General features: G+C 47.0%; 1 protein-coding gene across 4 annotated transcripts; it reads left to right on the forward strand.

Moving 5' to 3' along the window:
- The first annotated feature begins 561 nt into the window (after nucleotides 1–561).
- CTNNB1 (catenin beta 1) lies at nucleotides 562–27,793 on the forward strand. Of its 4 annotated transcripts, none has more exons than XM_080934061.1 (16): nucleotides 562–715; nucleotides 17,524–17,584; nucleotides 17,847–18,074; nucleotides 18,213–18,466; nucleotides 18,587–18,825; nucleotides 18,909–19,110; nucleotides 20,070–20,214; nucleotides 22,664–22,767; nucleotides 22,844–23,182; nucleotides 23,329–23,487; nucleotides 24,541–24,660; nucleotides 24,947–25,097; nucleotides 25,182–25,303; nucleotides 25,951–26,011; nucleotides 26,565–26,785; nucleotides 27,041–27,793. In XM_080934061.1, exons 2-15 carry the CDS (start codon nucleotides 17,572–17,574, stop codon nucleotides 26,771–26,773), a joined length of 2,346 nt encoding a protein of 781 aa, XP_080790187.1. In that variant the 5' UTR covers nucleotides 562–715; nucleotides 17,524–17,571; the 3' UTR covers nucleotides 26,774–26,785; nucleotides 27,041–27,793. The 4 variants fall into 4 exon arrangements, with proteins under 4 accessions (XP_080790187.1, XP_080790188.1, XP_080790189.1 ...); XM_080934062.1 differs by having other exon boundaries at nucleotides 27,200–27,793; XM_080934063.1 differs by having other exon boundaries at nucleotides 27,203–27,793.
- Nucleotides 27,794–27,959: the final 166 nt, after the last annotated feature.

Consider the following 27,959-nt stretch of genomic DNA (forward strand, 5'->3'; position numbering starts at 1 on the left):
TGTGATCCAGTGGTCCGGGTAAGATGGGGTTTCTAGGAATCAAACTGGTGAACAGAACCGTGGAGCTGAATCACTTGTTCTAGTTAGATGTCAGCAATCACTTCTGGGGACTCCATGGCTTCCTGGGGTGGGGAGAAAAAGTGTCTGGGCCCCAGGAACTCTGTCCAGATTCCAGAGGCACAGCAGAAAGGGGAGCAGGATACTCCAGCGAACGGTGAAGTGTCGTGGGGTCCAACGGTGGTTCAGGGGTGTGGCAGCGGGAGAACAGGTGACTACAGCCTCGAACCTGCGCCACCCGCAGCCGCGCTCCACCCGGCCCGCAGCGACGGCCCGCACTCGTTCCCTTTAGTTTCCACTGGAGCGGCGTCCGGACGCCACGCCCCGGGCCGGCCCCTCCCGGCGGCGCACGCGCAGAGCGGCTCAGGTCGGCGGGGACTACTTTCCGCGGCCCGCCCGCGCCCCGCCCCTCGTCCTCGCGCGGCGGAACGCTCCGCGCTGAGCGGCGGCGGCAGGATACACGGTGCCGCGCCGCTTATAAATCGCTCCTTGTGCGGCGCCATCTTAAGCCCTCGCTCGGTGGCGGCCGCGTCAGCTTGTGTCCTGTGCAGCCCGCGGCCCGGGGAGGCGGAGACGGAGCGCGGTGGGTGCCGAGCCGTCAGTGCAGGAGGCCGAGGCCGAGCGGGAGGCCGCGAGGGAGCAGCGCGCGGGCTCCAAGGTGCGGCGCCGCGGCGAGCCGGCTCGCGCCGCGCCAGCGGGAAACTTCGCGGGCCGGGAGGCGGCGGGAGGCCGCGGGGGCGCGCGGGCCGGGGCCCGGCGGGGGCGCGCGGGCTGGGGCCGGGGCCCGGCGGGCGCGCGCCGGGAGCCCGGATGGACCGGTGGCCGCCGTGGGGGGTGGGGACCGTGGTTCGCGTCCCGGCTGGGGCGGCGGCGGGGGCGGGGTGGGCGGGGGCCCCGCCTCCGTGGCCCGCGGAGCCGAGGGACGCGGGACCTGGCGCGCGTCCCCTCTGTCCCTCGTGGACCACGCACAGATTTTAAAAAAATTTCTTTTTCTCCCTGCGACGACCTGTGAGTTTGAATCCAAACAACTTTAAACCGTGGAGTCGCCAAACTTGGATGCAGCGGGCGGGCTGCGTGAGGAGCGTGTTCTTGGAGGGTGGCGTCCTGGACTCGAGTGGGGCCGGTGGCTGCGGGGCCGAGGTGCTGGCGGGAATTCGGGACCGTGGACGAGTCTCCGGCTACTCCTGGTGGCGGGAGGGGGGGCTGCGTGGAATCCGAAACCTGGGTTTGGGGGAGGGGGGACTCGCCCTTAGCCGGAAAGTGTGGGGTCCGCTTCAAGTGTTTTCTCTCCAGCGTGTTTGCTTTTCTGGGGGAGATGGAGTGGCCGGAGCGCGGGCCGCCAGGGCGTGGGAGCCTGGAGACTTGTTCTGAATGTTGTTTGGGGCACCGGACTTGGAACCGACGCTCCCAAGTTCGGTGCCCCAGGCCCGCTCCGGTGAGCCCGCTGGCTGCGGGGCAGCTTTGTCTCGGGCTCGGGTCTCCAGACATCTGTGGGCTCCCCTCCCCCGCGCCCCCCCCGCACCCCCCCCCCGGCCTGAGCTCTGAATGGAGAGCGGCTGGGCCGCTGGTATGCGGAGGTCGGCGAGAGGAAATCGAGGAGTGGTTTTAGTGAAACGAGAGCTTTGTGCCGTGAATAATGGTGGCTTAGACCAGACAGCAAGCTGAAGAGAGGGCAGCTTTGCCTTTGATAAAGTCTGCCTCATGTTTTTCACATGGCCAACTTGTGAAGCGTTTTGTCTGGGATTTAGGAAACCATTTCGCTATTTACATGAGGCTTGCAGATTCTACTCGTCCCGGGGAAAGAGCCTGCACTCTGGGTTCTAACTTAATGCTGCTTAAGCTTGTAGCCCTTGTGTTTCGATTTTGTATGTCGGGCTCAAACTTTATTTGAGTTAAGGCCCGCTATTATGTTTCGTTCACTTTCACCTTAAACATTCAGAAATCCCCGAATTTAAAAAAAAAAGTGCCTCCAAGGCTTGTTTGAGAACGCCCTTTTACAGCAGACAGCATTGATAATGCTGGGGATAATCATTCTGTGACCTAACCTTTGTCCTGAAGGCCGAGTCTGGACTAGGCCTTTAATGGTGGCAAGGAAGTTGAAAACTCGCAGATCTTTCTCTACAACAAACCCTCCCAGGCTGAAGTCCTTGAGGAATCAGGCTATCTGGAAAGCTTAGCTTGCCTGGGACAGAGTCCTGGGCCTCACAGTCTGCAAGAAGACCAGCCTCAAATCAAAGAAATAGAGTTCAACTGTCATCTGATTATTTCTCGTAGTCTAGAGCAGCGGTTCTCAGCCTTCCTGATGCTGTAACCGTTAAGACGATTTCTTAACTCTGATGGTGACCCCAACCGCAAAATTATTTCCTTGCTACTTCATTACTAATTTTGCTGTTATAAAACAAAGTGTCTGTTTTCCCATGATCTTAGGGTGACCCCTGTGAAAGGGTTTGGGCCCCCAGATTGAGAACGCTAGTTTAGAGGCTGTATATTGGGCTTCAGATGTCTCCAGCTTGAAGGGGAGTTTCTGCGGCTGTAGAGGATGGGAGTAGAGATTGTGAGTAAAGCTTTAGCACTAGTTTCAGAGCACCGCCACCACCACGGGGGGAGGAGGAGACAACTTTCTTAGTCCCGAGTGTATTTTGAAATGTGTGTTCAGAAAAACTGGTGGAGCCCTTTTGCAAATAAATGCAGGTCAGAGCATGGACAAGACCTGTGCTCACTGCACATGGGGGTGGGGTGGTGTGTTTGCCATTGTTTGCCCTACTTCTGACTAGGAAGTGGACCGTGAGACCCAGTGCTGAGGGGAGGGCGTGGTCTCTGCCCATCAGTTCACAAACTTGTAAAAACATTACAAACATACATTTTAACTCCATTTTTTGTTTGGTTGTTGTTTTGCCGTTTCTTTCGTTATTTAAAACATGTTTATTCTGCTTCAGTTCTGAGGCCTGTAGAGGCAGCCTCTGTCCTGAAAGGACACAGCTTGCAGACTGTTGTCAGCCCTGAGATGGTGCCGTTCAGCAGCACTAGTCACAGTGATTCTAAGATGAGCTAACAGGCTGTACAAAATGAAAAGTGATTTGTGTCAATTGAAAGTGAATCAGAACTTCACTTTGAGACAGGTCTTCATTTCCTGTTTACCTAAGAACACTTCCTTTGTTTTGAATGAAGACAGAGCTTTCCTTGGCTAGGAACTTTGATCTGCTGGAGTAGAACTCTGGAAGAAAGCATCTAATCTTCCATGGGGAGAAAGGCTTTTTAAAGGCAGTAGGCAGTCCTGCTAGGGTTTGAAACTTAGTTGCCTCTCTCAATACTCATTCCCCAGTTTCAGTTGAGACGGCGCAGTCTAGTCATGTGGAGCGCCCTCCGGTGGACAGAACACAGGTCACTTTTCCTTGTTCTCAGCACGTTTGTGTGGAGTGGATCCTGGGTGACTAAGGAGAACCAGTTATACCAGTCAAAAGACTGGCATGAGAGGGTAGCCGCCTCTCTTTGAGAGAACAGGTAGTCAGGGCACATCTGTCACAGTATGAGAGACCCAGTGTTTCGGCACCTCGGAGTAAAGGGTGGCTTTGGCCATATTGATGTATAGAGGTGAATTTCTCACAAGTTCCCAGTGAAGATCTGTGGTTGTAAAATACAAGTGTGGCACCAAGGCTGTCTGTGGCACACTTGGAGTGCTTTCCCCAGACCTTCCTTTCCACCCTGTGGTAACATTCTGTCCCTTCTGATAATACTGTTTGAAATCAGCCAGGTTAATAGAGTGAAACATATTCTGAATTAGTTTTTTGAAGTGAAATGTCAGTTTATGAAGGATTCTTGAGAGTTTGTATTCTACTTTTCAGACATAGGCTAAAATCAGGTAGTGTAGAGACTGGTGGTGATTCATTTGTCCTTCAGAGCTCACGGAAGCATGCATACAGATTTCTTTATGGGAGCATTGTCACATTTGAATGTGCCTTTTTAAAAGTGACTTCTCTTATTTTTTGAAATAATTGTATCATTTCCCCTTCCCTTCCTTCAAACCCTCCCATAGATCTTTCTTGCTCTCATTCAAATTCGTGGCCTCTTTTGTAAGTCATTGTTAACGTGTGTGTGTGTGTGTGTGTGTGTGTGTGTGTGTGTGTGTGTGTGTGTGTGTGTATACACACACACCTAACTACAACCTGTTCGTTCAGTTTGTATGTTTTTAAGAACAGACCATTGGTGTTGGGTAACCAAATGTACTCTTCTCTAGGGAGACTCAGCATTTCTTGGTTGCCCGTGTTCCTCGTGTATAGACTGAGGCCTCCCCCACTTTAGCATGTCTCTTGTACTGTTAACTATCTACCTAAAAATCTGTAATTAACATGCAGTTTCCTCATCTGCACTGACAATGCCCCCTTCAGATACTGAAGACAAACAAAACCCCAATACTAGGCAGGACAAGCCCTCTATAGGCCAGACGTGTTCAGTATACACCAGAACATAGCAGATAGCCTATTGCTGTTACCCTGGGTTGTACCCAAGAAGTGGAAGGTAAGTCCCTATTGCTGAAGAGACTGCACTCCAGACCAAGGCCCAGAGGATGCTTTCTACCGGAGTACTAGTTCTCACAGAACCAGAAGACACAGTGCAAGCCTCCTAATGAGGGAGGCAACCAGCAGTCACACCCAGCTTTGATGCCTTCAAACCACAACAATGGCCATCATGGCACAATAAGCCCTAAGGGTGCAGTCATGGAATTGCGTGCTTTGGGGTAACCAGCAGCTTTCTAATTGGACATAGAACCGGTTCAACAAGAGTGCTGGAAACCTAGCCAACTGCCCAGGGCTAGTGAAGCCCTGGGTCTTGGAGAAGTAGCTTGGGTTCAGCTCTTCATGCAGTCTTAAGTGTCTAAACTCACATGTGAGGTGAGCGGTGGAGAAACCTCACAGGCGCTGTTTGCGTAGTCTGTCAGCTCACTCAGCTTCTTTAAGCCAAGTGGACGATTAGGCTGATCCCAAACTTAGAAAGTGTTGAGATAGAGGTGAGTTTCATTTTGGCAGAGCATTTTGTCAGTTTGTGTTTATGCTGAAGTGGTCTTTGTTTATATGCAGGGTTTATCTAGGCTGCAGCCAGCTGGTGTTCAAAAGCATCTAAGCTTGGTGAGGCTCACCTTGTAAGTCACCACAAAAGGATGAGGCAGGAAGACGACAGCCTGCAGAAAGTCCGTCTGTAGCCATGCTGATGTGTGCACAGCGTGGGCCTGGGTTTATCACGGTGCTTCAGAAGGCTATGCTTTATGCTTTTCCATCTCCTACCATGCAGCGCCATAGGAAAGCTGTGACCATCCAGGGCAGCGGTTCTCAGCCTCAGTGCCACCTTCTAATACAGCTCAGCTCCTTATGCTGTGGTGACCCCAAACATAAAAGTACTTCTCACTACCTCATGCTCTTAATTTTGCTACTGGTATGAATTGTAACATAAATAACCTGTTTTCAGATAGCCTCTGGTTTTATTTGGGATCTAACTCAATTTTTGCATTGATATTCTTTTTGAAAGTAGACCTGTAACAGAAATATTAACAATTTTAAAGGAGCTGTGATTTATAACCTTTATTCCATGTTAAATCCTCCCATCTTAGAGATGCTATCTGGGGTCAGTGGATTTGATTGTTGGTGGTTGATCGGAAGGGGAAGAAAAGGGTGCAAAAGCTGGAGTTAGATCCAGCATAGAAATCTGTAGCGCCGGACTTTGCAGTAGCTCACGGGATGGGGGCTGTGTGCCCTAAGTGGACATATAATCATAGGCATCAGCCATAGAGAACGTGAGTTTACTGTGATGTCTTGGTTTGTCTTCAGTTTGAAGATCTCAAATCGAAGTTGGAGTGAGAATTGGTTAGTTACAGGGTGGTGGCTGCAAACTGTCTTCGACATTTCCTTAGTAGGAAGGGGAAGAGCTGTGCCCCTTCCAGAACTATAAGGGCCCAAGGATGAGGTTTTGGCTGTACTGTTGTAAACAAGTGCACATTACAGGTGTGAACAAGTGTTTCTTGAATGGTTTTTAACACTGTTGACTATAATGGGTTTGACCTAATGATGCTCGTATTACATTAATTTTGGTCCCCAAAACTGAGACACTGAGGGACCCTGCCCCCAGTTGGTTCTGATTGGTAAACTAAGATGCTGACAGCCAATTACTGGGTTAGGGAGCAAGAGAGGGGAGGAAGGGATCCAATGTGGCAGGTTTTTACTCATTCAGTTTGTGACTCCACGTCTGAAAAATGTCTGCAGAGACCTTTGTCACCTACCTTTCATTGTACGGTTACATTTCCTGGGTTCTAAAGTTCTGGGTGTTGTCTGATCCTGTTCTTGTCTAGAAAATTGCAGTTGAAACCAGAAGAGCTACAGACTCTCCAGAGGGCAGTGTTAATGCTGGAGGTGTTAGTCTTGTCTACACCATGGAGGCTAACTGAGTAGGAGTGCTGAAGGGCTTGGGTTCTCCTTAATTGCCATTCTGCCACAGTTCATGTTTCTGTCTGACATTTTTCTGAGGAGTTTTGTGAAGACTGATTACCTGCTTTTCTGCTAAACTAGAGGCACAGCTGGAACCCACGACCATTGCATCAAGGGTCCATTTGACAAAAGGGGACATACTCTTTCTGACCTTAAACCTTGCCACTCCATCACTCTGCCTGGGCATGGATCACCTACTTCCAAACTTTTGCAACTCCTGGCTGGAGTTGGTCACCAGTAAGCTGGTCACAGTGTCTGTCAGTTCCTTGTGGCTTTTTTTGTTGAGGTGTGCCCTCTTCTTACATACTTTTGGCCACTGGACCCAAGGGTCTTGTAACATGGGATCAATCATTCTGTGTCAGACTCCAAATTTTGATGTTGATGCCTTTAAATTATACATCGCCCTGCTGATGGTCTGTATTTCAGGTGTCTGCCTGGAATACTTTGTCAGCACCTGGTTCACTGTCTTTGTCTCCTTTAGACCAGTCATAATTCTTTGTAGTACAAATTTAAAACTGTCAGCTCGTGTGGTCTGTGGGTTCCATTGGGTGACTCTAGAGTGTAAAGAACTCATGGCATTGTTAGTATTGTGCATTTCAGCTATCCTGTCCTCGTCCTTATCCCCAGCACGGCTTTGCTTTATGTTCTGACAAAAAGTTGTTTATGGTGTTGTGGTTGGGCATTTTGGTTTCATAGTTCCTTGACTCCTGGTTATACTCCTTCAGTTCAGCCACACAGTTCCCTTGTCACATTCAGAACTTTGCCCTCCTCATCTTGTTCCAAGCACCCAGCCTCCCAATCCTCTAGTGAATACTCTGCTTATGGGACCCTATGGCTTCCCTGCTCCTCAGTCTCTGGACCCCACAGCCTGATCCTTGTGACTTTTTGACCAACACTACCTCTGCTCCTTTCCCTTCCTTGTGGTGCTTTACCTCACTCTTCCCCTGACCCACACTACTTCTCCATCACCACTCACCCTGCTCTCACTTTGTCATTGCTAATACTGATGGAATGTAATGGGAAGAACTCCCCTGGACAACGATCATTGTGGATGTGGCTGGAACAAGAGCACCATTGTTTATCCTTTTCCCTTCTGCTCTTTGGTGCTTCTCTGAGGCCTGCCTGGCTCTTGCTGTCTGCATAGGGACATGCTGTGACTTATAGCACTAATGATTTTTTAGCCTTGGGGGGCGGTGTCTCAGTGGCCACTGTGTTAAATGTTTAGACCTCAGTTATTATAGCATCAGCTCAGTTGCTACAGTTGCTTTGAACTTGACTTGAGTCCCTAACACCTGGGCAGCTTTAAATAGATACTCTGATTTGTGAATGTAGCCCTAGCCCTGATCTCTCCCTTCTTGGTTTCTCATTATAGTGCATTGCTAAAGACAACCCAAGCAGTGAGTTGGAAACTAACCCCACCTTCTCCCATTCCCAACTTACACTGCTGTAACTGTGGCTCTTCTCTCCGTTCATAACTTGTCCAGATTCTCTGCCAGTCTTACCCATTTTTCTCTCAGGTGTACTCATCCTTTTCTTGATGTGGCTGTACCACCTAGTGTGGGGCTTCCTGGCTGCTGAGGCCTTGTCACTGTTGTGCTGGTTAATGCACTCAGGACTAGCTAGATGGTGGTGTAGCCAGATGTGGTGTAGCCAGTTGTGGCACAGCGACTGCATGGGTCCTTCAGACTGAGGAAGCATGATGGGCTTAGGCATTCCTTCCCACCATGTGTTGAAAAAAGTACCCACCTGTCCTTCCTTATTTGTTTGCAAATGACCTGTAAAGCAGTCTGTCTTTTCGACTGTCTTTTCTCCTTGCTGCCTCCTGTTTTCTGTTGTCTGAACAACAGGCACTTGCAGATATCCCTTGCCCATTGTTTGCTTTCAGCTAATGCTCCTGACAGTGAGATCTACAGGTACCTCACACCAGTTCACACTGCCTCAGCTTGTGCGCAGACTGGTACTGGGAACAGGGTTCGTGTTGTCTTATGAGTCAGCTTAAGCTACCTGTGGCTGGCGGACATGTAGAGTGCAGCTGCGACACTGAAAAACTAAAATCTTAAAAACTAAGCTTAAATGTCCATAGACGCCCAGCAGGCAGTGTGGATGTAGATGGGCACTGTTTTCTGCAGACCTCAGTGTACGAGCTCTGGTGCTCACCTTTATCCCTCTGACACCGTTTTTCTTCCCTATACTCAGTTTTGTTACTGACTCCAAAGTATTGCTGCTCCTACAAGATACGTAGTGCTTAGTGTCAGCTCTGAGCTGCTGTGAGTCACCTGGCCTGCTGTTGTGCCCACTTGACTGGTGTCCCTTCATTCTCACAGGAATGTGAATTACAGCAAGAATAAGCTGTCCTGTCACCAGTGCTGAGAACCAGCACAAGGGGGGCAGAGGCAGGCCAGGCTGTGTAACAAGTTTCAGGTCACACAGACCCTGTCTAAGAGAAGAAGAGTAAGACTCCAATTACCCAGCAAACAAACCACCCATTTCCTACCTCAGACTGGAGAGCTCTCGGTGATTGGGCTTTCAGCATCATTTTATTACACCCCACCCATCTCTTCAAATTTAACCATAGCTCAAAGTGTGGACCTGAAAGGATAGCCTTCCTGTTAATGTGTGTGGGCCTTTGCACAGGTGATTGAGGTTTCTTGTGTGTTTCTGCTTAACTTCTTCATGGTACCTCATTTCCTGAACCCTTCTGGTCCCAGCTTGAAAGCCACCCTTCAGAAAGCCTTCGGAAGCTCTTCAGTGGGACTGTTCCCAGAACCTGTGGTAGATGCTGAAATGTTTGCTGAATAGATGAAGGGGATCTGTGTCATGTGTATGTTTGTGTCCTGAAACTATTGTTCTTCTTAGATCTTAAGATTGACAAAATAAAGCACCAGTGCGGTGTTGATGTGCAGCTCCAGGTAACAACTCACTGTGCTTTGGGATTCAAAATACAACAAAGACGAGGGGCTATTCTTGAGGTTCTTTGTATCAAAATAATAAAATGCAGTCGCATGCTCAGTACGATCTTCGCCTTTTAATCAGGGAAACTTGGAGTTGTAGAGCGTGCTGTTCTGGAAGCCTCCTAGACAGTGAGATGTCACTTCACTTGATGTAGCTGCTGGGGCAAGTGGGCAGAGTTCCATCTTAAGTGGCTGCCGCCTGGGATCTGTCGCCAGTGCATTCTGGGTTCTATTTTTGGGTCCTTTGTGTGCTTTTTAATCTTGTGTATTACTACCTAATGCTGCTTGTGACGTTTTTGGACTCTGTTGGTTTGTCTTTACTGTCCTTTAGGGGTTAACATCAGCACCAGTGACAATAAAAGCGTCATACCAGGGTCCTGTCCCATCTATTGCTGACTGGTTAGCAAGCACAAGATCAGCTAACTGAGGACACCTGAGCACACTTGCAGATCTTCATGATCTTTAAAGGGTTAAAAGTCTTACATATATTGACCCTGAGTTATGATTTATTACATACTTGATAGCCTGAAATACTTTTTCCCAAATAACGCTGTGGCTCTCCTAGGTCATTTTGTCCATTTATGTTCACATAACCCGTTTTGAAGGTTCACATGAAAACAACTAAGAGATGTCTTAGTAACCTGTTAACCTACTTAAAAACCCTTTCTTCCTCTTACGGCTTAGTCTGTTTAACCAAAAAAAAAAAAAAAAGTTCACCTGCCACTGTCCTCAGAGTGTGATACAGTGTCAGTTTGGCTCCTGCTTGCTCCTGTTTTATGAGATCAGAGCTGTGTTGGACACACAGAAAGTGAAGGTGAGAAAGGAAGTGTGCATATCCACCTGCTTAGTTGTCTGAACTATACAGAGTATAACATTTTTATTTTCTGATAAGCACATTAGTCCATCAAATATTTGAGTTTAATGTATGCTGAGTACTTTGTAGACTTAGAAACTAAAGGTGAAGTTTCAGTCCCCTGAGTACATGTTTTGAAGTTTTTTGGTTTGTTTGATGGGGAAGAGAACGTTGTAACATGTGCAGATATCACACGTGAGGAATTTTTTTAAAAAATAAGGGTGGGAAAGTAAAACATTAAATTACTTCTGGAGTCCTGCCACTAACTGCTATATTCTGGATGTGGAGGCCATCTTGAAACGCAGTGTTCCTTTTTGTGGGCGTGGTAGAGCCACAGTGGAGTGCGCAGTATGCACTGGGCTGTAGGCACGGCTACAGTTACTGTGGGGAATGGAGAAGTGGGTAGGATTTCTTTATCTGAAGTTCTGACTTAGCCAGCAACAACTTTGGAGAAGCAAAAAGTAGGCCTGAACTGACAAGGCTGGGCACCTGACTCAGCCACAGACAGATCAGCATTTGATCATTAGTTGGGAGGCTCAAAGAGTTCAAGACTTGGTTACATCAGTAAGAGCCAGCTTTAGGAAAAACAATGATCTCTCCCCCAGGAGAGAGTACAACTTTTCCTTTGAGTTTTAGCAGCTGTGTCTTTTCAACCAAGGCAGTGGTGGTCTCTGCGTCTGCACAGATGCCGTGTGGTCAGTCACTCAGCTTTTAGGCTCTTAGTGCTCAAAGTGTTGGGCTAGCATAGAATAGGATGTCCAGTACAGGCAGTTTTAAGAGTTTGTTCTCGGACATTTATCCTATTTTGATTACAGTTACTTTGTGTATGTGCGTGTGTATGTAGGACACTTTCAAATTGGTCTGTATTGATTCTGCAGGTTGTGTGCAAAACCTATGTGTTTGAATGCCTGGTCATGTTGAAAAATTGCAGTGGGAGTCATGTCTGAGTGTCTACCATAACTACTTTCCTGGTCAGCCTGCCTTTTCTTCTTGCAGCCTCTCCATCTCCCTTGTGAACTCAGGTGGAGACTCCAGCCCCCAGAGAAGTTGGGAAATTCTGACTCAGAAGTCACACTGCTTGTTCATTGGCTCCTGGTACACTTGGAGTTTTCTGCATCTTCATTGTTCCCCAGGCTGCCATGGTTCCCTGCCTGGGTTAAGTTGGTCACCATATAGTACCTTTTCCAGAAAGAGTATGTTCCCTTTATGCTTTGCCTTGACTTCATTTATCTGGCTGATGCTGTCTTGGGAACCTCTGGGACACCTCATCATGGTGGCTTCTTGTTTCTAAGATGAGCTCGAAGCCCTTCTCTTGCTGGGGTGGGGAAAAACATGGTCAAAATACATTCTCTCTAAACAGTCTTTAATAAAAAATAGAGGCTCTATTAGACATATGGCCTTGACTTGACTTTTTCTTTGTTGTAATACCAGTAACAAAAAGTACTTAGTTTGTCCACTGGGTGAATATTAACATATAGATTATTTTTCAGTCCCATGAATGTAGTTTACAGCTTTTTTTTTTTTTTTTTTTTTTTGTTACACTGTACAGGTGGAACGCCTCTACCTTAGCATTAACAAAGGAGGTTTTAACTTACAAGGTGTTAAGAGATGTGCTAGCTTTTCTTCTAGCTAGTTTAATGAGCCCTCTTGACTGTGACTCTCATCCACCTTTCTAACTGTGGTCATTTGAGACAGGCAAATAAATCGCCTTAAATGTGAGGCTTACTGTTACTGCTCACTTCTGTTTTCCTTTGAAATATTGTTTCTTGTTCTCTGGCGTGCCTTTGTCCTGTTTTTTGTGTGCTGTGTATTTTTGCCTTTAATCATGTTCCGGTATGCTATTGTAAAAATTACCATATCAGTAGTGGGGCGATGCCTAGCATTTTAACGGGTACGTGTATATTATGTATGAAAGTCTGCACACATCCTTTATGTTTTCTGATGAGCTTCAGTTTTAACACATACTTTAATTAATTTGATTTTTATTTTTTAATGATGTCTGAGGGAATGTGGGGGGGTCTTAATGTAGACAGGTGAAGACAGCTTTAGCATGACAAGGCAATTTCTTGAATATGGCAAATCTTCTAGCTCTTTCTAGGTGGTTGGAAGACTTGCTCTCCATTTCTGTCTGTCTGCTTTTGTGGAAAAATGAGAATAAATTTTCAGTGCCTCAGAAAAAACTAAAGCCTAAGGAAGTCTCATCTTCATGGAAGATAGCCATGCCAACCCTGAGGGAGCTGGGAGGCTCGTAGAGCAGGGTGGGGCAAGTGTTGGAGTGGCCGCTGCAAATCAGCTTTAGGAGTCAGTAAAGTGGTTTATTTAAATAAAGAAATCAGACTAAAATTTGAGTACATTTAACGAGCCAGGTGAGAGCTAGCTCTGTATCGGACACAGCTCTACATAGAGCAAGGCTTCCCATGCACACTGCCACTCCCCTGCTGCGTACTTTCTTTTGATGCTGTCACAAATGGATTCCAACAGTTTTTGCATATATTGTAATGGCTACTTTTTAAAATTATCATATTGAAGCCTTATTAAATTACAAAATTCACTTGATGGTCTTAAGAACCTGAGTGTTACAGGTGTGTTCACCTTAAATGAGCAAACTCTACAGGGGAGAACTGAAATTTCCTCCCTCGGGATGGCTCCATTTTAATAATTATAAACGTTAGAAGTACGGAGATTTATTTTTTAAGTTTCAAAATAACATTGAGCTTTAAAAATTATTTGAAATTCTAATACCTGCTCTTTTTTTGTATTTAGTTCTATGTAAGGTATAGAGACTGTTGCATGAAAACACCCATGCACTCAGCACAGATTAATTAATTGTAGATGATACCATTTTACTGTATCTTACTTTTAAAATAAAATCTAAAACCTCCTGAAGAGTTGGTGCTGTACTCACTGAAGCAGCTGGTGTGACCTGCCATTGTGTGTCTGCGGTGGCATCGCTGGGTCACTTGAACACTGGTGAGCTGGAGGAAAAGATGCTTAACTGACTCTTGGTTGTTGATAATTTGCTCCGTGTATATAGTGTACTTTGATCCTGTTCACCCATTGTCCTTCTTCACCTTGAAAACTCCACATTTCATGTCCTCTTTTTGTTAATGACCCACAGGTTTTAGTTTATAACACCCATATGCTCATGGGTGTGGGGCATCCATTGGAACACGGTTTACTGCTGGAGCCCATGTCCTTTAAGAAACTCCTTTTCCTCCCTGAGCATTCATAAGCCACTCCTCGACTCTGGGCTGGGGCTGTAGGACCCCACCTCTCATGCTGAAGTGCTTGCTGACTTCATCTTGTGCTAGTGTCTGTTTTTAAAAGAATGTATTTTGTTGTTTTGTTTTTTGCTTTTGTATTTGTGTACCTGTACACATGTGGTGGACAACGCTGGACAACTTGGAAGTTGGTCCTTTTCTTCCACCTTTTGAGGGTCCTAGAGATGGAATTCAGGTTGCCAGGCTTGGTACCAAATACCTGTTGAGCCATCTTGCCAGTCCATGCTTGTTTTTTTTTTTTTTTTTTTTTTTTTCTTTTCTTTTTTTTTTTTTAAAAGGACCATTTTAACATGTTTACTCATTGGTGAGGCTGACAGGAAATGTAAAGTTGAAGTATGTAAACAGTTGTCCTAAATATGCATATTCAAAAAACTTAAGTATGGTATATATGTATGTGTCATTAAAATAAAGTGCCACACTTTAGAAATTAGAAATCTGACCGACCAGACAGAACGAGTGTTTGGGTTTCAGGCAGGCAGAAGTGCTGCAGGGTGGGTGCTGGGAAGTGGTAGACAGTGTGGGTAGGCAGGGACGCTGTTAAAGCAGGCTGGGGTCAGTTGATCCTTACCAGGAAGTGGATGGCTTGTATGATACCTTCTGTGGACTTGGTAATAACTTAACACTCTGTCACATTTTGGAGTCAGTCAATGTTACTAATCACACCTTAAATGTTTATTTTAAATCTTTTAAAACCCACAGTGCTGCTAGCATTTCTGACTTTAGTTTAAAAAAATGTCTTCTATATTAAGATGTTTATCATATTCTTGTATTAAAAGAAGCATATGAGGAAGGACTGACTTGAAGAATAGGAGACAGGATTCACTGTAGCACTGGTGTTCATAGTTTAATAATGCTTGACATGCACGATTTTTATTTGAAAAGGATACGGTAAATTTCATATAATACCAAAGAATCATTAACTGCAGGATTGATGTTTCAGAACTGACCGTCGAAAAACACTGTGCTATGAATATCACTTGGTGGGGGTGAGGGTGGGTTAGACGGTGTAGTCGTTAGAGGATAGTCAGTCTACTTTGTGTTTCTCAGCCATTTGTGTGCCTAAAATCTTTAAGGGTACAATAGTAAGGACATTTTGTTCTGTGTGCTTTGGAAGAGCAAGTCACTTCAGGAAGACCTTCCAGGATGTCCAGCTGAGGAGGGTAGGCAGGAAAAGCACAGAACTGAAGCTTACGTGTGGGGGTCTCTGCTTTCAGATTTACACACTTCATAAATCATTTTTTTTAAAGAACAGCATTTTCTTTACATAATTGGAATTGTTCTAGTATACATTTTTAAAAAGTGAGCCGTTGGCTTGTGGTTCTATAGTGTGTGTGCTTTATGCAGTGATCTTACCCATAGTTAATAATGATTCGAAAATCTTGCAAGATGAATAAGGCAATCTTATCCCGATGGGAACTTGGAAAGTAGCCTTAGTGGAAATCTGTAAGATAGACTAAAGTTACATCATCTTTGAGCTCACAGATAACTGGAAAAGTAAAGTATACATTAAGAGAGCAAGAAGAAAGAACCTAAAGATAAGTCTGTACAGACTCCTTAAACTGCGTAAGGACATGCCAGAGAAGCTGTGAGCCCCACATGCTCCTTGTCAAGAGATTGCAGACACTGCAGTGTCACTGTGGTCATTGGCGCAAATGAACACTTACACAGCTTCTCCATGCTGTTGTGGATTTTTCAAACGCCTTGACTTGGTGTCTGGGTCCATCACCATTTTCTTCTCTTTATGTCTGAGGTCTTACCCTACAGTGTTTCAGGAGCATTTTGCAGCTGGTTAATATTTAACTTACTAGTTTTGGTTCTAAGTTTCATGGGGGTACCAGGTTAAAGTATTTGTGGCATCTCTTACTCCATTTTAAAAGCACTGTCTGTTTTTGAGTTTGCTTTTCTTGAGCTTTTTTTTTCTTTTGATATTGAAGAATCTCCCACAGTGGCAGTTAGAAAGCCTTGGTTTCCTAGGAATTATAAGATCGGTCCCGTAAGAAATTGGCAGGGTGTGCTTGGAAAGGAGCAAGCAGCCCATAGCTTGATGTTTTTGGTGAGGAAAAGTTTCCTTTGGGGCAAGGCCCTGTTCCACTTCTGGGTGGACTTACCAGGGTGTTATTGTTTTGCTGAATAATGTTTAGAATTCTTGCTTTTTTGTATCTTTAACCAAAATTCTTTGACCTGTATGTTGCTGCTTAAAGCTGTCAGCTTTCCTTCATCCTCTTGTTGGCTGACATTTGTCCCCCACCCTACAGGGCTGCTGTGAGAAGCAGAGATGGTTCTCATGTACTGCATAGGGTGCTTTGTTAGATGCTGACATGTGCAGATACTAGTTTAGAACATGAGTTTTTCCCCATAAAATTACTATATAGTGTGTTCTATATGACCAGGTCAGCCATAAACACCAGGCAAAGGGGTGAGTGTTTGGGTCGTACACCACTAAGGAGGCAGCATGGGTGGTGCCTATATGTAGGTGCCTGTATGTAGTATAGTGGCACCTCCAGGCCTGTCTGTTGGCCACAGGAGAAGCTAGATACTTAACAGGGTTCTGGGCCCCCCTCTGCAGAGCTGCAGTGGGCCTGTACTTCCCTGTGGACTGGGGAAGGCAGCACTTAACCTGAGGAGAGGAAAGCAAGGCGACATTCCGTTTCCCACACAGGGCAACGGGCATCATTGTTAATTCAAGATGGGAAGTTTCTGTGTCCACTGCACAGTTGTGCATTTTTTTGTTCTTGTTTTTCCACTTTAGGCAGAAGGTTCTTGAGGTAGTGGTCCCCTCCCTTGACACCTAAGTGTCACTTTGTACAGTGGCCCCTGAAGCAAGGGCCCAACTTGGGCTTACCTGCTTTAGCTTCTGAGGAGTGCTGGAATCCAGGTGTGGTCCAGGAGGGTGAGGCAAGTTAGGAGTGCCAGCCTGGGCTTCAGAGTGAACATTTTCTCAGAAAACGGGAAAAGATCAGTGGGTTCCCTTTACTTAAACATTGATCAGTAGTGTGGTGTTTCTCACTTGATTAAATGTTGAAAAACACCTGTGCGTGAGTTGAAAGTGCAGTCACACCTGGGAGCCCTTTGTTCATTCGCTGTTGGTTGTAGGTGCTCGTGTTTGCTGGAGTGCGGCCTGCTTGGGACAGACATTAATAATGGAGTCTGTTTATAGTGTACCTAGAAGGCATGAGCCTTAAGCTCCCATTTTATCCTGGGCGATTTGGTAGTTTTCTTGAATATTGTACAGTAAAGCCAAAATGAAGACGTAATTTAGACTAAACTTCACCAGTGGAAGCTCTTACACTATTGACCGCAGGGGCATCTCCACCAGTTGACATGCTGTCTACAACATTGTGTGACTAAGACAAGTCTTACAGCTTTGCATTTATTTCTGCTTCAAACTTGGACTTTAAGTAATTTTGCTTCTTAAATAAACTGCATAAACCACCATTTTGATCTGGTAATTGTGTTATATCAAGAAAAACAATGATTTGTTTAATAAAAATTTGGTGGTTTTTCTTTAAAAAAATTTTTTGTGTCCCTCCCGGCTGTTGGGATTTTCAGGCATCATGAAGGCATGCACAGCTGAATTCTAACTCGTGCACTCTTGGCTTTTAGAGAGGTTATTCTCTAGCAGTACCTTGTCTACAGTCTGTCCACTAAGAAGAGCGGCTCCAATGTAACCTTTACTTAAGCCCAGTGGTGATGGAACCATGGCTCATCTGTATTTTCAGTGGATGCCATGATGTACCGGCCTTGGTGGGTGTGTACGTGTGTGTGTGTGTGTGTGTGTGTGTGTGTGTGTGTGTGTGTGTGCGCGCCTGTGCAAGTGAATGCTAATGCTAATTCAGGCAGCAGAATCTCAGTGACCAGGATTAAAATCAAGTTTAAGTTGTAATGACTTGATGGATTTTTTTTTTCAGGGTATCTGAAGCTCTGCACACAGCTGCTGTGACACTGCTGCCTGGACAATGGCCACTCAAGGTTTGTGAACCTTCAGTCTGCCTCACAACCCCTGCTGCTCCTGCCCTGCTGCCTTGCCAGACCTCCGTCTCCTATGCACACTACCGCTGGCTTGGTGTAATAATCAACAAGCCACCTGCTGGGGTCTAGTGGGTGGGCGGTTCTGGAGCCTGTCCATGTGCTGTTAGGTCACCCCTGGCCAGCACTCTGCTCTCCATGGCCGCCTTCCTAAGAGTGTGTGTTCAGGGAGCATCTTCCGCGCACTAACACCCTGTCTCTGCAGCTGACCTGATGGAGTTGGACATGGCCATGGAGCCGGACAGAAAAGCAGCTGTCAGCCACTGGCAGCAACAGTCGTACCTGGATTCTGGAATCCATTCTGGAGCCACCACCACAGCTCCTTCCCTGAGTGGCAAGGGCAATCCTGAGGAAGAAGATGTGGACACCTCCCAAGTCCTTTATGAGTGGGAGCAAGGCTTTTCTCAGTCCTTCACGCAAGAGCAAGTAGCTGGTAAAGCATTTTTTGGAAACTAGCATTAGGTTTCTTGACAGGGCTGTGGTGGCTCAGACACAGCACAGGCGGGTTGGAGGAAAGGTGGAGGGCAGCGGAGTCTCACACGCCCAGTGAGTGTTGGACTTACCTTTCCAGATATTGACGGTCAGTACGCCATGACTCGGGCTCAGAGGGTCCGAGCTGCCATGTTCCCTGAGACACTAGATGAGGGCATGCAGATCCCATCCACGCAGTTTGACGCTGCTCATCCCACTAATGTCCAGCGCTTGGCTGAACCGTCACAGATGCTGAAACATGCAGTTGTCAATTTGATTAACTATCAGGATGACGCGGAACTTGCCACACGTGCAATTCCTGAGCTGACAAAACTGCTCAATGATGAGGACCAGGTAAGCAGGGATGCACTTGCTTTTCAGTCTGCTGTGGGGACACTCCCAAGGGGGTGCCAGTGGCTGGCTGCCCCACATCAAGTTTTGGAAACTGATGGTGCCTCTTCATCCTTATTCTAGGTGGTGGTTAATAAAGCTGCTGTTATGGTTCACCAGCTTTCCAAAAAGGAAGCCTCCAGACACGCCATCATGCGCTCTCCTCAGATGGTGTCTGCCATTGTACGCACCATGCAGAATACAAGTGACGTAGAGACAGCTCGCTGTACCGCGGGTACTCTGCACAACCTCTCTCACCATCGCGAGGGCTTGTTGGCCATCTTTAAGTCTGGTGGCATCCCAGCGCTGGTGAAAATGCTTGGGTAAGAGAACATGGTCGGGAACATGAAGGGTAGGAAGTAGAGGGTGCTGGCCAGGCCAACAAATGTTCTCCCCCACTTCCCAGGTCACCAGTGGATTCTGTATTGTTCTACGCCATCACAACACTGCATAATCTCCTGCTACATCAGGAAGGAGCTAAAATGGCAGTGCGCCTAGCTGGCGGGCTGCAGAAAATGGTTGCTTTGCTCAACAAAACAAACGTGAAATTCTTGGCTATCACAACAGACTGCCTTCAGATCTTAGCGTATGGCAATCAAGAGAGCAAGGTACAGTGATGACAGTGGCTCCGTACACTGAGTCCACACCACAGGCCAAGGCTGTGTGTCTCACCCTCTGTGTGCGTCCTAGAGGAGTGTGCCCTGAAGGGACGGGGAGCAGGCCTCCCGAGTTTTACTCCTGGGCAGCGAAGAGGTGCTGGGCGTGCAGAGGAAAGGGAGTTTTAGGTCTGAGATCTGAGAGGCAGTGAGAGGACGGCATCTACTGCCTCTGAGGAGGGAGGGGTGGTGTGCAGAGAGGTTAAGAGACACTGTCAGAGTTGGGCTAAGGCTGTAGCTGGGCTGGGTGGATCCCGTGTGGCTTTGTTGGGCATACAAAATCCAAGAGGTATGATCTTAAACATGGGATGAGACCTGCCTGTGGAAATGTTGAAGGACCTGAAGGGTGAGGAAGTGGGTACCGTGCAGTGTCTCATAAGGTACACAACATGTAAGATCAGGACCAGAAGCTACGGGCTCTTAGTGCCTTTTCAACCGGCTGTTCTGACAGAATTTTCACCGCTACTACAGGCAACCCTCTTGCTCTTCATGCTCTTTTTCCTTTGTGTTCACTGTGGAGAGGTGGCCAGAGTTGATTTTTTTTTTTAAATAATTTTTTTCATGCATTTCTGTTTTGTCTGCATGTGTGTTTGTGTGAGGAGTAGGAACCACTGGAGCTGGATTTGTAGACACCTGTGAGCTGTCGTGTGGGTGCTGGGACTTGAGCCTGGGTCCTTTGGAAAAGCAGCCGTTGCTCCTAACAGCTGAGCCATCTCTCTAGCTTGAGCTGGTGTATTCTTGGGAAAGTTGGAGTGCCTAGATTGAGCAGAATTGTAATACAGGAGTCACATACCTGGGACCCAGAAACACATTTACTTGCAAGCTGGCTAAAGTTCCTCCATGTACAGTAACTTGGTGAAGACACCGTTCTCCAGCTTTTCCTGAGTCTCATGAGTTCCATGTCTCTCTAGCTGATCATTCTGGCCAGTGGTGGACCCCAAGCCTTAGTAAACATAATGAGAACCTACACTTACGAGAAGCTTCTGTGGACCACAAGCAGAGTGCTGAAGGTGCTGTCTGTCTGCTCTAGCAACAAGCCGGCCATTGTGGAAGCTGGTGAGTAAACAAGTTCCGAGATCGCTCCCAGTACACGTTCTCTTTTCCCTGCATTACTTCTTTGTCAAAGACGGCAAAAACACATCGTTCCATAAAGCTTATTTTGATTTTGGTTACTGTGAGGTTAGGTCTCGCTAGCAACACTGGTGGATATAGAGTACAGCTTAGTAGAGAAGTGGTTTTATTTTGTTTTGTTTTGAGATTTGTTATTAATGTGTTCTCAGTTGTTGTTGCTTTGGGGGGTTGGGGTTTTTTTGGCACTGTGTTTTAATTGGGTAACTTGTTTCTTCTAAGCCTCTAGGTTTGGCCCAAGAAAGTAGTTTCAGCTCTCTGGCTTCTTTTCAGTAAGCAACTAACATCTCTCTAGGCTATTGAACCAAGCTTCACTTCCCAATAGAAATGGAAAACGATGAAGGTACTGTGTAGAGAAAGATGCTGAGGATAAGGCACTGGTTTGCAGAAAGCATCTTACACTTGAGGTTACTGAGGTTGCTGCTAACAGTGAAACCAAGGGCTTGGAAAAGAAGGATTTGGCTTGTGTTTATGTGCAGTGAAGGGATATTAGTTCTGCTAGTTTTCCCAGAATCTTAGTAAGACTTGTTTAAATCTAAGTTTGTAGATTGATAAAGTCCATAGTTAGCTGGGATAGTGAAGATAGATGTGCATGGAACCTTGTAAGATGACTCAGGTCATTCTGGTGCAGATGTGTTTATCTTGCAGTGTAAATGACACTTTACTGTGCACTGGTCTGTAGAACTGTGGGGAGCTGGTTTCTACTTAGTCTTGTGAAGAGGAGCACAAGACGTGGAGGCAGGCGCTGAGTTCAGTGCGCAGGCCTGGAGCCCTAGCACTTAGGCAGGCGCAGAGTCAAGAGGTCTAGGACTTCTGGGTTATTAGCAAGGCCCTGTCTCGGAATAGAACAGAGGAATGTGTTATGACAAGAGTGGACAGCATATAACAATGACAGCTACTGAGGAGGCCACCCAGAAAAGGGTGCTGCATGGCACTGCAGGGGAAGCAGTAGCCTTGTTTGTGCTTGAGACATGGGGGCTTAGATGCTCTCTGGCTGTAGAGAATTGTGGGAGCCATGTCTTAGAGCAAAGAGGACAATGGTCCAAGTACAGCTTGAGCAGCATAAGCTAATGAGCTAGACAGGGCCCTGCTGCACAGGAGTGACTGCTGTTCTGTCACCACATATGGAGAACATGCTAAAGAAAGGACCTTTAGGTGATAATGGAGGTGGCTGTCTTAGAGGCAACTGTGTGCTTTGCAGTTTAGCTGAGCAGGGAAGTAGCTACAGGGTGGGAACCACTGGAGGAAGTAGCCTAGAGACACAGCAAGTAAACCAAGTCCTTGGTCTTGGGAACATCCTAGTCCTTAGCAGCCATGAGACCACAGGAGCAGACCAGAGAAGTGGTCTTCAGCAAGAACATTGACAATTTGCAGGAGAACTGTCAGGGCCTTGCTAATTTGTTAACAAGGTTATTTAAGACCTCAGACAGTCAGCTAGAATGACTTGGGGAAAGCCAGGCTAAGGGGAGTTTTATGACAGGAAGGAAGAAGGGTGTCTCAGAAGAGCCTAATGTGTTGTCACCACTGAGACCTGCTGTCTCACTAAGCTATTCTGATGAGCATTTGGGGCAAGTTGTAAGTTCTGAGAGTTAATAGTTTTATAAAGAAAGTAACCAGCCTATGAAAGGCAGAGCAGAGCATCAGCCTCAACCCAGGTCTTTGTCAGCAGCTGGAGGTGAGCTGTGAGGAAGGAATTATTTGAGGGACCATCTTAGTCAAGTCAGGAGGGTGGACTAAATTATAGTTGTGACAAATGCAAGTCAGGTTTGAGGACGGAAAGGAAGTGTGAAGGACAAACGATTTAAGAATGTGTCTTACCTTGGGGTGTGTGGGGGGGGGGTCTTAAGTGACTTGTTATATGGCCTGTCACTGTGGCCCAGGCTATCCTCAGGCTTACGGAGTCCTGACTGAGCTACTGCAGTATAGTTTACCAATTGGTTTACATCTATCAGTACTTGAAGACTTGCAGGCATTGCCTTTCTACTCACGACTTCATGACTTGAGGACTGCAGTGTTTTCCTCTGCACACATTGTGATGGTCAGCAAAGCAAGCACAGACTGCTTTGTCCAGCCCAGGACTGACCCTTGTGCTCAGGATCATTCTATTCTGGAAGGAAGCGGCTGAATGTAAGGAGTTGGTAGGAATGTTACCGTCAGGTGACAGACACTGAAACTGTCCATAAATGAGAGAAGGAAACAGCAGTATTTGAGACCAGTTGTCACTGGCAAGATGGACTAAAAAAGCTGTGTGACATTCTAGAAAGCTGAAGGAAATAAAGTCCTTAGGGAGGAGGGGAGTCTTTGCAAGTCAGGGAACATGGAGGGCTAACAGGCCTGCCTATTTAAGAGCAATTGCCTTTGATGTCTGACTTTACAGGTGGGATGCAGGCACTGGGGCTTCACCTGACAGACCCGAGCCAGCGACTTGTTCAAAACTGTCTTTGGACTCTCAGAAACCTTTCAGATGCGGCGACTAAGCAGGTTTGTGGTGCACGGTTGTTGCCTTGGTGCTAGGGTCTCCATGAGCCCTGAACTCAGCCTGTTTTTATCTCAGCAGGAAGGGATGGAAGGCCTCCTTGGGACTCTAGTGCAGCTTCTGGGTTCCGATGATATAAACGTGGTCACCTGCGCAGCTGGAATTCTCTCTAACCTCACTTGCAATAATTACAAAAACAAGATGATGGTGTGCCAAGTGGGTGGCATAGAGGCTCTTGTGCGCACTGTCCTTCGTGCCGGTGACAGGGAGGACATTACCGAGCCTGCCATCTGTGCTCTTCGTCATCTGACCAGCCGGCATCAGGAAGCTGAGATGGCCCAGAATGCCGTTCGCCTTCATTATGGACTGCCTGTTGTAGTTAAACTCCTGCACCCACCATCCCACTGGCCTCTGATAAAGGTGAACTCTCAGAGCAGGGTGGACTGCTGCCGTATAGATTATCTGCTGACAGGATGGCTGGGAGTAGGGCGGTGGGATCCCAAATGTTTGTTTATTCAGCGCTGCTTGTGCGTTAACAAGTTGTCTCCTAATTCTTTCCTCTGTAGGCAACTGTTGGATTGATCAGAAACCTTGCCCTTTGCCCAGCAAATCATGCACCTTTGCGGGAACAAGGTGCTATTCCACGACTAGTACAGCTGCTTGTACGAGCGCACCAGGACACCCAGCGGCGCACCTCCATGGGTGGAACACAGCAGCAGTTTGTGGTAGGTAGATCTTTGTGACACTCAGCTGTTGTACAGGGGGTTGGGGGTGAATGCAATCTCCACGTGCTGTTCCTACTTCCCCAGCCTAAGCGGTGTCTAGTTTCCAGAGACACTGTGACAATCTCCGGTGATGTTTCCCTGGTCAGCCTTAAAAGGGACATGGAGTGAGTGTCATTACTGCTGTGGGTTGGGTCTTGAATGCATGTGCCTTTAGCCGTATCTGTAGCCAATGCTATCAGGCTCTTCCCTCACGTTAGAAGACAGAAGAACCTGCCATAGCAGGTTTTAGAACCTGCTGCTACTGGTTTGTGGTTTTGCTTATTAGGATTGTTTCTAGCCCCTCTGCCTAGGATGGCCTCATAGAAATCAAATTGACTTCAAATAGTCAAAACACAGTTGTACATTAGAAAGCATGTGCACAGGCTGCTGATGGAGTGGTCTCTGGGTAACCCCAGCAGCCCAGGGGGATTTTAACAGTAGGAATAAAGCTGAGGAACGTTTTCACCAGATACATGTAAGAAATAGAGGCAAGTGGGAAGAACCATTGGCATGGCCACATTCATTCGGCTTACCCAGGACTGTCGATGCTCTACCGTGCGGAGAGGAAGCCAACTGTGGGGTTTGAAGGATAAGGAAGCTGAATAGTCCCTGTCTGCATTGCCTGTGGGGGTTGTATCTGCAAAAGCTCGAGTCTCTTGGGCAAAATTCTCAGTATTTGCATTGTGCCTGTGGTTACCCTTGGGTCATGCGGATTCTTTAGGGTACATGGTGTAAGTCTCGGAGTCATGAACAGGGCAGGCATAGGAGGCTTTTCTGCAGCTGCATTTGATGTGTGGTTGGTTGAATCTGCAGATGTGGAAGTCACAGCACAGGGAAGCTGCTCACTCTGCATGGCCTGCTGCCAGGAGCCTTCCGTGATACTCAACGGAAGCAACCTTTCATTCCTGAGCACTGGGCAGGCTGTGAGGACCTTTGGAGACACTGCAAATAAGTAGCTAGTCACTGTTTCTCAGAGAGTGCCAGCCTGTCTGTTAACTGCTTTTCTCCTACCAGGAGGGCGTCCGCATGGAGGAGATCGTTGAAGGGTGTACTGGAGCTCTCCACATCCTCGCTCGGGACGTCCACAACCGGATCGTAATCCGAGGACTCAATACCATCCCATTGTTTGTGCAGGTACACTGCTTTCAGATGACTACCTTAAGACTTGAGTCCCTAAACGTTGAGAGGATTAGAGACCAAAAGACTTCCCTTTTTAGTCAGGAGAGGGAGGGCCAGAGCACAATTCTAGAAATGTTGTATGGCAGAGCAACCTTCTCCTGGGAACACAGATTAGGAAACACGAACACAGCCGAGTGGGTGCTGCTGACACTCCACAGTAGTCAAGTTTGTTCCACAGTTGGGCACGTGACATGCTTTATTTTGGGTTTAATTGGGTCTTGTTTCTATGTTTTCTCCTTAGTTGCTTTATTCTCCCATTGAAAATATCCAAAGAGTAGCTGCAGGGGTCCTCTGCGAACTTGCTCAGGACAAGGAGGCTGCAGAGGCCATTGAAGCTGAGGGAGCCACAGCTCCCCTGACAGAGTTACTCCACTCCAGGAACGAAGGCGTGGGTAAGCACAGGATCTGGTCCGTTCGCTGCCTGTGCACAGGAGCTTGGCCTGGCCTCAATGGCTATTTTCTTTTTTTAATTCCAGCAACATATGCAGCTGCTGTTCTATTCCGAATGTCTGAGGACAAGCCACAGGATTACAAGAAACGACTTTCAGTTGAGCTGACCAGTTCCCTCTTCAGGACAGAACCAATGGCTTGGAATGAGGTAGGCCAGCATTGCACAAGTGCTTTCCCTGTGCTCTGACTGCAGCTAGCAAGGGCACAGTCTCCCTCAGAACTCACAGTGAAAAGGGGCTGTTTTGTCTTCCAAGGGTGAAGGGAAGGCAGTCTGTTCACAGTATCACTGCTGCTTATACAGTCTGCTTTTCTTTGTTAAGTGGTCTCTGAATCATTGTTTCTAGTAACCTCCCTGGACATACATTTTAAACACCCTGTTGTTACTAACTAGAGCCTAGATCTCAGCGTGTGACACTTGCTGAGTGCAGTCTTGCGTTTCAGTGAGTCATACGGGCACTGCATGTTCAGTGTGCATTGTAACATGTTCCGACCTGAGCCCTTGCTGCTCCCCACCCACCCATCCACCCATTGTGTGTTCCCCTGAAGCCTGTTCCCCAGCTGCCTTTGTCTGGGTAATGGCAGCTTGGCTATCCAGCTCCTCACACTCAGACTGTCCTTCCCTGTGCGCTCTGTGCACTCAGCAGTCTGCCTGTTGGCATTTATTGTGTATCTACTCAGGGAGTGAGTGCTTCAGTGCTGAGTGCAGTTTGAAGGTCTGTCTGCTATGATCTTAGGCTTACAAGCCCTCGGGTATGGTTTTGACAGTTTACATTTTACCTGTATCTGTTTATGTAGACTGCTGATCTTGGACTGGACATTGGTGCCCAGGGAGAAGCCCTTGGATATCGTCAGGATGGTATGTTGCAAAGCCTTCCTTGTCCATGCCTGGGAACCTGGGTTGGAGGAAGTGGTCCCTGAGTAACAGTCAGCAGCAGTGCGGAGCACAGGGAGCTCGGCATGGCCTGTTCCCAGTGTGTGCTCCTCCTGCCAACCCTGTCACCTGGCATTTTGTCACACACTTTACTCATGCCTTTGTCTTGGAGAATAGGGGGGGTGGTCTAGGGTCGGTGATTCATAGCTGATCCCTCAGAGCCTCTGGAAAATTATCCAAATTTGAGCAGCATAAGGTGCTACTGCCATCATCCTGTCTCAGAGGCTTTATCCAAGGGACCATGGAACTCTCTCTCTGGCTTCTCATCATTCTTAAGAGGTCAGGCACAGTAAGCTACTGCTGCCTCATGCTCTGCCAGGGTCAGAATCAAGTGCTGAAGGCACACTGCTGCTGGTGTGTGGTAGATAGTCTCAGGGACTGTGTGAGGCCTGGCTTTGCATAAGAGAGGCCTAGAAAGCAGTGATCCTGGCAAGATGTGCTTGCCACAGTTGACCTACCTCCTCTTCCCTGTCCCCAGAACCCAGCTACCGTTCTTTCCACTCTGGTGGGTACGGCCAGGACGCCTTGGGGATGGACCCGATGATGGAGCATGAGATGGGTGGACACCACCCTGGTGCTGACTATCCAGTTGATGGGCTGCCTGATCTGGGACATGCCCAGGACCTCATGGATGGGCTGCCCCCAGGTGATAGCAATCAGCTGGCCTGGTTTGATACTGACCTGTAAATCGTCCTTTAGGTAAGAAAGCTTATAAAAGCCAGTGTGGGTGAATACTTTACTCTGCCTGCAGAACTCCAGAAAGACTTGATAGGGTGGGAATGGTTTTAGGCCTGTTTGTAAATCTGCCACAAAACAGATACATACCTTGGAAGGAGATGTTCATGTGTGGAAGTTTCTCACTTTGATGTTTTTGCCACAGCTTTTGCAGCGTTATACTCAAATGAGTAACATTTGCTGTTTTCAACATTAATAGCAGCCTTTCTCTCTGTGCAGCTGTTCTGTCTGAACTTGCATTGTGATTGGCCTGTAGAGTTGCTGAGAAGGCTCGAGGGGTGGGCTGGTATCTCAGAAAGTGCCTGACACACTAACCAAGCTGAGTTTCCTATGGGAACCGTCGAAGTAAACTTTTTGTTCTGGTCCTTTTTGGTCGAGGAGTAACGATACAAATGGATTTGGGGAGTGACTCACGCAGTGAAGAATGCACAGGATGGATCACAAGATGGCGTTACCAAACCCTAGCCTTGCTTGTTCTTTTGGTTTTTGTTTTTTTTTTAATATCTGTAATGGTACTGACTTTGCTTGCTTTGAAGTAGCTTTTATTTTTGGCAGTAACTGTTAGTTTTAAGTCTCGTAGTGTTATGTTCTAGTGAACCTGCTACAGCAATTTCTGATTTCTGAGAACTGAGTAATGGTGTAGAACACTAATTCATAATCACGCTAATTGTAATCTGGAGACAGACGTGTAACATTGTGTAGCCTTTTGTATAAATAGACAGATAGAAATGGTCCGATTAGTTTCCTTTTTAATATGCTTAAAATAAGCAGGTGGATCTATTTCATGTTTTTGAACAAAAACTTTATTGGGGATACGTGCGGTAGGGTAAATCAGTAAGAGGTGTTATTTGAGCCTTGTTTTGGACAGTATACCAGTTGCCTTTTATCCCAAAGTTGTTGTAACCTGCTGTGATACAATGCTTCAACAGATGCGGTTATAAAAATGGTTCAGAATTAAACTTTTAATTCATTCGCTTGTGTCATTTTGTTTGTTTGTCATGAGATGGTTGCTGAGGGCAATGAAGGCGTCCAGTTTGCCCAGGGGAAGGAGCACCATCAGGGTGCCCAGGCTGTCGGGGTTGAGAAGGACCAAGTCTGGATGGAAGTGCTTGGTGACCCTTAGCGGTATCACACCAAA

Source organism: Micromys minutus (assembly GCF_963924665.1).
Source record: "Micromys minutus genome assembly, chromosome: 21".
In the NCBI taxonomy this organism is placed as follows: domain Eukaryota; kingdom Metazoa; phylum Chordata; class Mammalia; order Rodentia; family Muridae; genus Micromys; species Micromys minutus.

Coding starts and splice junctions, on each gene's coding strand:
- CTNNB1 (XM_080934060.1), top strand. Junction 19,111..20,069: donor ATGGCAATCAAGAGAGCAAG/GTACAGTGATGA, acceptor ATGTCTCTCTAG/CTGATCATTCTGGCCAGTGG. Junction 25,304..25,950: donor AACCAATGGCTTGGAATGAG/GTAGGCCAGCAT, acceptor CTGTTTATGTAG/ACTGCTGATCTTGGACTGGA.